Source organism: Camponotus floridanus, unplaced genomic scaffold, assembly GCF_003227725.1.
Source record: "Camponotus floridanus strain SB8 unplaced genomic scaffold, Cflo_v7.5 scaffold151, whole genome shotgun sequence".
NCBI lineage: Eukaryota > Metazoa > Arthropoda > Insecta > Hymenoptera > Formicidae > Camponotus > Camponotus floridanus.
In genome coordinates, this window is record NW_020229272.1 from 337,245 (window position 1) to 348,266 (window position 11,022).

At 38.8% G+C, this 11,022-nt stretch overlaps 2 protein-coding genes across 2 annotated transcripts; both read left to right on the forward strand.

The window, feature by feature from the left end:
* The first annotated feature begins 5,835 nt into the window (after window positions 1–5,835).
* On the forward strand, window positions 5,836–10,015 carry LOC105249512. Its single transcript, XM_011255038.2, has 7 exons — window positions 5,836–6,404; window positions 6,468–6,648; window positions 7,217–7,317; window positions 7,416–7,581; window positions 7,646–8,574; window positions 8,724–9,285; window positions 9,428–10,015. Exons 1-7 carry the CDS (start codon window positions 5,836–5,838, stop codon window positions 10,013–10,015), a joined length of 3,096 nt encoding a protein of 1,031 aa, XP_011253340.2.
* Window positions 10,016–10,054: 39 nt separating this feature from the next.
* Window positions 10,055–10,804, forward strand: LOC105249513. The gene has a single exon (XM_011255039.2). The coding sequence runs from the start codon at window positions 10,055–10,057 to the stop codon at window positions 10,802–10,804; it is 750 nt and encodes a 249-aa protein (XP_011253341.2).
* Window positions 10,805–11,022: the final 218 nt, after the last annotated feature.

An 11,022-nucleotide genomic window follows, 5' to 3' on the forward strand; every position in this document is an offset into this window, starting at 1 on the left:
ACCAACTACTATAGAAAATAAAAGTAAGTTGTATTTATATGCATTAATTAAATTACAGCGTTTAATATAAGTTGTTTATTATATTACATATATATTTATTTTTTTTAATTATATATGGATATAAAAATATAATATATATTGTATGCACATACATTTAATTTTAAATAAGAAGTTATATTAAAAAGAAGTTAAATATTAATAATATTGTGTATTAATTTTTCCTGCAAAATGCCTTATGTTTACTGAAAAAATATACTAAATCTAAAAAAATAATTGATTCAATATTTATAAGAAAATATTTATTTAAATAATTGACTTCAATATTTACAAGAAAATATTTATTTATATTAAGCAAAAATATATTTGAATCAGCAAAGTATACATGTATATTTTAATGATTCAAATATATTTTGGCTTAATATAAATAAATATTTTCTTGCAAATATTGAAATCAATTATTTTTTTAGATTTAGTATATTCTTTCAGTGTTCCATATACTATTCCCAAATACTACTCCAAATACTATTCCCATTGAATTCATAAAGTTTAAATTTATGGAAATGGAAAAATACTATATGAATACTTTATAAATATTATATAAATACTATATGAATACTATATGAATATTATATGAATACTATATAAATACTTTAAGAAGTTCTCAAGAATTCCAATCATGGTGCATGTAACTTCCACAATCATTCTTATTGTATTCATCTATGAATTCCTAAAGAATTACAATTTAAAAAAGAGAAAACTTAAAGAATACTGTTAGAATTCACTGTGCTATCTGGGATGTATATATATTTTAGTCGCGTGCCCTAACCGCGTACCCTCTAACCGTAATCTTCAGGCCAGTTGAACCTACCTTTCGTTGATCCTGGCCACTTTCTTTCTCGATCTCTAATCATCGAAGAAGGAGATAATTACTCCTTCTTTTGCCGGATAATTACCGGCAAAAAAGCGTGAAATATTTACACTCATTTACCCAGTAAGCAAAATGTTAGCAGTCTGTCAGCAGCATGCAAACAGATTCAAACAGAATATTGCGGCAGATTGGCATCAGCTGCGTCCGCATTAAGCTTGGGTTCTGCTAGCAGAATCTGTGAACATAAACCGACAGCAGATTGACAGCAGAAATCGAGCAGGATCTGCGCGTGCAATTTGATGTTAGATAGTCCGCAGAATCTACGGATGCAACTTGATGGCAAATGGACAGCAGAAACTTCACAAGATTTGCGCTTTTATTAATGTTATATAAATGCAACAAAATTGATTATTACAGGTGCTAAATAACAATATTATCGGCAAGTTAATTAGAATTTTCTTAGAAAATGACATATATATATATATATATATAATATGTTATATCATAGTTATATCTCATATAGCAAAGGACTAATTTCAATTCAATTTAATTAAATTAATAATAAAGTAAATGTAACTTGTAAAACTTGAAATGTAATTTATTTAGAATTAAATTCTTGCTTTATGCCTTAAATAGGCAGTGCATGAATAATTTTCCATATATCATATTGATTCCAATTAGTTTAATATTCTGACTCTCATTTGCTTGTATCAGATATCAGAAATTAAAGTGAAAAATTAAAATGATAATTACTATATTTTTAGTCTTTTATTCATATTCGCGACTTTATATATATTTCTGACAGAAATTCAATTACGAGAAAGTACAGCTCACGTAGTGGTAAGTGAAGGAACTATCGAATCATGCAAACCCTGTTCCATTTCTGCCATCAATCTGCTATCAGAGATTGTATGCTCAGATTCTGTTCGATTTTTGCTGACAATCTGTTGTCAAATTGCATCGCACAGATCCTGTTCAATTTCTGCCACCAATCTGTCACTAAGTTATGCCGGCAGAATCTGTTCGATTTTTGCTGCCAATCTGGTATCTGTTAACAAGCTTTGTTATATTTCTGTTGACATCACATGATATATCAGAACCTGCATCGATTCTGTAATCTTTCTGTCGACAACAATTTGTAACAGATTCCCTGACAAGATCTGCTTTAGCAGACTTGGCTATTGGGGTAGTAACGATTGTTCGATTTCACGATCGTTAAATACTGAATATAACTTTATTTTAACTGATATAAAGCCAAATTACTACAAATTTCTATAAATTATATTTTATAATAAAGTATATAATTAATGTGTGTATATTTATTATATTACAAATTATTTAATTAATTAATCATTTGGCTTTATATTAAGTTAAAGTAAAGTTTAAAAACAATATCTACAAACAAATTCTACGATGGATGAGCTATGAGCAATTAGAAGATAAGTGCGCATTATAAGAATAAATTAGCATCAAAAATGGAGAAAATTGATAATTGTTAATGCATGTTCTTTATTTAATAAATTAGACAAAAAATTTTTACAAAAAATCTTTTCTTGATCTCTTCTTTTTTAATTAATATTTCAATACATTTTCGCAATAGAAGCAAAGCATCTATTAAATTAATTTAATAATATAAGCATTAATTTAATTTAATAAAATAAGCATCTATTAATTTAATTTAATAATATCTAATTAATTTAATTAATTATTTTATTTAATTTATTTAATTTAATCCATTTTAAGGCAACGGATTTATCTACAATCTACAATCTAGATCTGCAATTTCTACGAATCCGTTACCTTAAAGTTAAATAAAAGTTTTTTTCATTCACCGGCACTGATGCGTAACAGCGGAGTTGTTATCGAAGCTAGTTGTCTGTAACATACAAATATAAAATTCATTTATAATAATGCTCACAAAATGCAATTAATATTTAAAACAATTTTTATCGTGCGGAATTTTATATTCGATATGTAAAATAATAAGCAGATAAACACGTATAAAAAAATTTTATAAATTTTTGAAACTGTTTTTTAAATAGAAAATTCTATATGATTTTCATAAAAATCTTTCTCTTTAATTCATCTAAATAATAAGATCGAATTATTGTTCGTTTATAACAAATTAACGATTTATACAAATTAACAATTAATATATAATTAATAATATTCACCATCAGATTGTTCCGCCAGTGCAGGATGCTTCTCCTAGGTTTGCTCCTCCTCTCAGATCATCAGGATTGTTGCATCGATCTATAACATACAAAAGAAGATTCTAATGTAGCAGCGTTCAAAATAATTGATATTTCAAAAATTATTGTATACATTGAATTTTATATTCAATGCATATAATAACAACTGATTAATAAAATAATTCTATAAATTTTAAAAAACATTAGGTACTAATAATTCTCTTATAACTTTATAAAAGCTTACCTTTACAAGATAGCTTTAATTTAAAAATCTTCTTCTTTAATTCTCTCTTATTTAAATATAAATAAAAAACATCAAATTAATTGTTGCGATTAATGGTTTAATTTAAATCAGTGCTGGGATTTACTTGCAACTTTCGGCCAGATTTCTTAGCTTACGCCTACTGTTCCCCTCTTACTGCTCGCTCCTTAGCGACCGCGCCATCGAACGCTCGTAACTAAGGAGCGCTCAGGAACGTGCGCGTCACAAATGTTATGTGGCAATCTATCTAAGTTCTCTTTATTGTTTATTAATAATAAAAATGAGTATTCTATTATTACGCATATGTTCTGTAAAATATTTAAAATATTTGTGTTTTGAAACGTAATTACAATAAGAGAATTTAGATAGATAGATTGCCACATTACATTTGTGACGCACACGTTCCTGAGCGCTTCTTAGTTACGAGCGGCGCGAGCGGTAAGAGGGAAACAGTAGGCGTAAGCTAAGAAATTCGGCCGAAAGTTGCAAGTAAATCCCAGCACTGATTTAAATTATAATAAATATATTTAATATTTAATATATAATTACAAATAAATAAATTGCTTACCAGAAGGTTCCTCTGCCGGAGCCCGATGCCTCTCCCAGGCCTCCTCCTCCTCTCATGTTGTTGGCGCGCAATATTTTTAACACTCCCGCACTCGCGAGCGATATTTTTATATCGCTATTTTCGTTATTTTAAGCGCGATACTGAACGGCACTCCCGCATTATTTCGATACGATTAAAAATTTGATCGCGCGATGTATATACTTAATATATATATACTTTCAACGACACTCCCGACGTGTGCAAACTCGAAACATTCCAATTAATTGGCATCGGAAGTAGAGACTCGTGACAATAAATAAAATTGGAATTTTATATGAAAAAGTCCAAAAGTTCCGCGAAAACGCGACGATGCGAGAATATTACAACGCGAAAACGCGACGCGTTAATGAAACGATTGCCGTCTGCAGCACATTGATGACACTAACGATTCGAAAGGGTACTTAGCTTCCCATTCAGGCTTTAAAATTTATCATAAATTAGAAAATTTAAGATAAACCTCAAGGCACCTTCCAGGTACTAAGCCCTCCCAACGCGACAAAATGTACCCCATGGGAGGGTTATATTATATTATATATAATTTTATATATAATATAATATATAATTAATTTTGTAATATACTATATAAATTTTAATTCGCAAATATAAACGATAAATAAAAATATAAAAGATAAGAGAAAATCTATTATGTAAAGCAATGTTCAAAATAATTGTTAGAGAAAGAATTTGATAATATATGGAACGTCTCACACATCACTACCTCAAAGTGGTTCAAAGGCTACTGAGGGAATGATCGTAGGTCGGAAACATTATCGCGGTATTGTTTATATCGCCAAGGACTGTAGGTTGATATTAAGGAAACTCCCTGTGTTATCGGTAAGAGTCCCAGTTAGGGGGACTGAGGCCGCGAGAGGCGCCCTGGGATGAACGCGCAGCTCCCGCGGGAGCGGCGCCAGCTTGACGGGCCCGAGGGAGCGCGTGCCGAGAGCGTGGCGCATTCCTTTGTTCGATACGCTTGGGTTGAGCTCGATCGTGATCTCATGCGTCTTATCTCTTGTGATTTTCTCTTGTGGTTTTCTCTCGTGGTATTTTCTTGTGTCTTACCAAATCAGGAAGGTCGACCTTCGTCCAATTGGGGACAAAAGGAAAGGGAGTAATCGTCTTCAACAGACGAAGGGCATGCCGAAAGATGATAGAGAATCGCAAAGATTCTCAGAAGGATTTCTACCGCCCACCCCCCCTCTGCCGCAAGGTGACGAGTCCTCGTTCGACTCTTTCTCACAGAGCTTGCCGACGACCCCCAGTGAGGGGCGAGGTGAAGAGTCCTAGTTCAACTCATCCGCCGCATATCATCTACGAGGTAACAAAGCCTGCCGACGACCCCCATTGAGGGGCGAGGTGTAAGAGTCCTAGTTCGACTCTCTCTTTGTCCTCTGCGTGAGTATAGTCCGAGTTCGACTCTCACATCTGACGTCACATAGTGTGACGTAACCTCGTCCCCCTCTCTACAGAAGGATGGGAAAACCGCTTTCTATGTTAATTATCTTTTAATTATCTTTTGTTAATTATTCTTTGAATTATATTTTTTGGAAGATACATTTAAACTTTATTCGAACAATATTAACTTTGATATATTTTCTATTATAATTGTTTAAGTACTTTAGTGCAATAAGCATATACGCATATAAGCATATACGTTTCTTTATGTTTTTTATCTTACCAAAAAGCGATAAGTGATAAAGTCAGGCATGTTTTGCTTGTTATGTCAAACATTGTAAAATAAATGTTGATGCGTTAATTTCAGAATTACATGTTATTTACATCCACGCAGCAATTATTTTAGATTTAACCACCTTATCAAGAGATAACAGCGAGGTGCGCGGAACCAGACAAGGGAATCTTATACATTATTTTTGGTCCTTCGAGCCGGATTTGCGCACCAGTGAAGATGTCTAATTTAGATGCAAGGATCGCTCTGCAACAAAGTCGATTCATCCTTATTCAAGAATCAGCTGAGTCCGATGAAGCCGACGCCTCACCTTTGACTCGCCAGTTGATTACCGTACGTTTAGAGATGCTCGAACAAAACTGGACTAAGTTTCAAGAAGAGCATGAAAACCTCTGTCTTTCGGAGAGCGATGCTTTGAGCAATCAGCCGTATCTCAGAGATCGAGTATACGAGCGTTGTCACGCCTTTTATATGTACTCTCGCGCCAAGCTCCTTTCTCAACGAGACGAATTCGACACTCCAGACCGGCAATCAAGACCCACACTGTCAGACTACGGAGCGTCCACATCGCTGATGCCTCGCAGTGCTTTATCTCGAATAAAGCTTCCGAATTTCTCGGGAGACTACCAATCTTGGAGGTCGTTCCATGATTTATTCACAACGCTGATACGACACAATACGGATCTGTCAGCAGTGGAAAAAATGCATTATTTGAAGACTTGTATAACTGGAGAGGCAGCAGATCTGATATGCAATTTGCCTATTTCATATGATAACTTCGAAACTGCGTGAGCCTTATTAATTTCGAGGTATGAGAATAAGAGATTTCTGGTATCCGCTCAACTGGATAGACTTACCAACTTGAAACCGCTCAAAGCGAAGTCTGCACAAGGATTGAGAGCTCTTCTGACGATAATATCTGAGGCCATGGGCGCGATCTGTGCCCTAGGATGCATCGTGCATCATTGGGACCCGCTACTGCTGCATTTACTGGTGAGATTGCTAGATCCGGAAACTCGAGAGGCATGGGAGGTAAATCTTGGATTATCCGACGTACGCCCAGTTCGAAGAATTTCTTGTTGCAAGAACAAGGGCAATGGAAAATCTTAATTTACATGCTTCAACCTCTGGATCGCATAAAGATCAAGCCAGCTCCTCAGGAAAGTCACGTTCGAAGATAGCTGCTCACGTCGCTACCTCCTCCTCTACGTCAAGCGCTATAACGTGCCTGCTGTGTGGATCTTCGCATTATCTTGCTAAATGCGAGCAATATCAATCTAAACCCCTTCAGCAACGGAGAGACATCCTCGTAAAACAACGACGATGTTTCAATTGTCTCGGTCCCCATGCGGCAAGTAAATGTAGCTCCACCAAACGATGCCTAAAGTGCGGGAAGAAACATCATACCTCGATACACGACGCTAACAAAACATCCTCAAAATATTCCACAAATTCACAAACGACGAACGAAACTGCACAATCAACTGAACAATTACAACCTCCCTCAAAGTGACAGCCAGGAGTATGTGCGCATCAGACCGGACAAGTATTTCCATCTTGAGGGCTCACACTGTTTGCAACAAGTAGAGCTCTATTACAGAAAAGGAACGGTGATCTCCACGCGGTGCGTCTATTAATTGACCAAGGATCAGAACTATCCTTCATATCGGAAGAGCTAGTGCTCAGCTCAAGCGAACCGCCGTAACGATACCGCTTCTCGGCATTGGTGGCACATACTCAGGCCGCACGAGAGGAATTGTCTCCATACGTTTACATTCCACACACGACACTTCTACTAGCTGCATTATTGATGCATATGTATTACCGCGACTGACGACGAAATTACCGCCTTATGACGCTGTGACTCATTCATGGCCTCACATAACAGGACTGCAACTTGCCGACCCCGACTTTGAATGCTCCGGACTCATCCACATCATTATTGGATCAGACAACTACGGCTCAGTGAGTTCTTCCAGGTCTTTAATACATGGACAGGTTTAAGACATCAACATCTATCGCGCAACAGACCATCTTCGGATGGGTTCTCTCCGGAACGGTCTCATCGGGCAAAGCAGCGACACCAGCTTTAGCTCATCATTGTTCATTAGATCATGAGTTACGAGATCTCATTGGCAGGTTTTGGACACAAGAGGAGCTTCCAGCTGCAAAAACTTCTAAACTGAACAAAGAAGAAGAAGAGTGCGAACGACATTTTTTGTCTACGTATTCGAGAGATACAACGGGGAGATACGTAGTTCGCCTTCCGTTGAAGTCAGATACTGCGCTCTTGGGGGATTCGAAAGCGAGAGCACTAAATAGCCTCAACAGATTGTTAAATAAATTTAAATCCAATACCAGATTATGGCAACTATACAGTGACTTCATTGAGAAATACAAAAACCTGGGTCACATGGTAGCAGTTGATACTTTCGATAACCAAACTTCTCCCGTATACTATCTACCTCATCTTGGTGTACTTCGAAAAAACAGCCGCATCACCAAGCTGAGAGTGGTTTTTAATGCATCCAGCCGCACTAGTAATGGTTTATCTCTCAACGACATTCTGCATGCAGGCGCTAAGCTTCAAACGGACGTGTCAGAGATTCTCCTGTGGACGAGGACACACCGAATTCTCTTTTTAACTGATATAGAAAAAATGTTTCGACAAATTGCAGTTCATCAACAAGACTGGGATTTGCAAAGGATATTGTGGTGCGGACAAGATGGCCGTCCTTCTGCCTATCGACTTACGACTGTAACCTATGGTCTCAACTGCGGTCCATTTCTTGCATTACGCACGGTTCAGCAATTGATGGAAAACGAGGGCCATCAGTTTCCAAAGGCCATAGTTCCCTTGACAAAAGGAAGATATGGCGACATTATCGGAGGAGCAGAAACGATTCCAGAGGCTAAAGAAATTGTTCAACAGCTCATGCTACTCTGTGAAGCAGGCAGGTTTCCATTACAAAAATAGAACAGTAATTGTTTGGAGGTTTTGCCTAAGAATGGAGAAATGTCTCTATCTACTGTCGAAATCGAGCCCACTCTATGTAAAATTTTGGATCTAGTTTGGAGACCAGAAACCGATACCTTTCACTTTTTAGCCACGCCTTTATCCAGCGTTTCTGTGTTGACGAAAAGAATGGTATCGTCCGAGATAGCGCGATTGTTCCGCTAGGACTGATTGCATCGATTCTAGTACGAGCAAAGATGATCTTGCAAGAGCTCTGGTTGACGAAAGTAGGTTGGGACGATTCTCTACCACCAGAAATACAACTACGATGGACGAACTTTCGACAGCAGTTGCAGCAGCTCAACCAAATATCAATACCACGGTGGCTCGGCAGCGTTCGTACCAACAACTCGATTGAGATACACAGGTTCTCGGACGCATCTCGATTAGCGATAGCGGCGGTGATATACGTGAGAGTTTCGGAAGACAACGGCAAGTTTTCGACGAGACTAATATGCTCTAAGACAAAGATTGCGCCAATAAAGCGACTCTCCATCTCCCGTTTTGAGCTTACGACTACTCTGCTGTTGGCACGTTTACTTACGAAAACTTTGCAAGCACTTGACCTAGCAGAGACACCGGTGACTTGTTGGACGGACTCCTCTGTTTCTCTCACATGGATTACCATCCATCCAGTTCGATGGAAAAACTCTGTACATAACCGCGTTTCTACAGTACACGACCTTCTGCCAAACGTAACATGGCGCTACGTACCCGGGAAAGAGAATCCTGCGCCACTCGAGGATTAACGCCAGAAAACATAGCTCATCATGATTTGTGGTGGGAAGGACCCAGCTGTCCGACGCAAAATCATCCTGGCCTTTACTCCGACCTGCACCAGCCCAAGACATTAACTTGGAAGAACGACCAGGGAATGTCCTCGTTGCAATCGTTCGACCAGGCGTCTACTGGGAATTGCTGGACAAATATTCCACTCTCACGAAGCTGATACGAATCACGGCACTCTGCCGCAGGTTCATCTCGTGCCTACGTAGAGTGTCGCCGATCGAGCATCCACTAACACCTGTGGAGCTCGAGCTAAGCCGCAATTTCTGGATACAAATCGTACAACGAGCTTGGTTTGGCTATGAGATCGGAATCATCTCTAAGGGAGAGCAGCTGCCGAAATCCAATCCAATGGTACGACTCATCCCATTCCTTGATCGAGAGGGATTGCTCCGAATCGGAGGGCGTTTACATAATGCCCGGATCGATTCGGAGGCCAAGCATCCGTATATCTTACCAAAGAGATCCCCCCGCAAGTTGGTAATAGATGATGCTCACAGGAGAATGCTCCATGAGGGTATACAAGTCACGTTGGCCTTTATACGAAAATGTTCTGGATCATCGGCGGAAGAGCGCCGGTCAGATCTCAGATTCTGAGATGCGGACGGTGTGCTCGCTATCCGGGCGCAGCAGCTAATGGGCCAGCTACCATCAGCTCGAGTGGCACCGGCTCGGCCCTTCTACAACTCGGGCCTTGATTATGCAGGTCCAGTCACCGTGAAGACTTGGAAAGGGCGGGCGACACGAACATACAAAGGCTATCTGGCCATATTCGTATGCCTCGCTACATCAGCCGTTCATATAAAGATACTCACGGATTACACGACTGATGCCTTCATTGCCACCTACAAAAGATTCACGGGCAGAAGAAGCATATGCGCCTCATTGCAAAGTGACTGCGGAACGAATTTTGTGGGAGCTGATGCAGAGTTAAGACGACAATTTAAGACATTCTCCAAGGAACTACGACATCTCGCATTCCTGCTCGCCAACGATCACACTATATGGAGGTTCAATCCCCCAGTGGCCCCTCACTTCGGAGGAAAGTGGGAGGCGACCGTAAAGTCAACTAAATATCACTTGCAACGAGTGTTAAAGGAGACTGCATTGACTTACGAGGAAATGACAACCATTACTGTACAGATAGAAGCGATCTTAAACTCAAGACCATTATGCCCGCTATCAGACGACGCGATTGACTATAACGCTCTGACTCCTGGACATTTCCTCATAGGGGAAGCGCCCACTGCTATTCCAGAACCTGCTCTATCAGACGAGAAAACTTCAAGGTTCTCACGATGGCAACTGCTTAGACAAAAGGTAGACCATTTTTGGATAAGGTGGTCCTCCGAATGTTTACAGCGCTACCAAGCAGTATCTAAGTAGTATCATCCTTCAAACGACATAAATGAAGGAACAATGGTCCTCATCGTCGATGAACGCTATCCGCCAGGAAAATGGCCTCTCGCTCGAGTAACACATCTCTATCCAGGATCTGACGGGTTAACAAAAGTTGTTACCGTGAGAATGGCTACCTCTACTTATAAACGACCCATAATCAAGTTATGTATTTTGCCCACAGATCCTGATGCTGTTCATTCGAC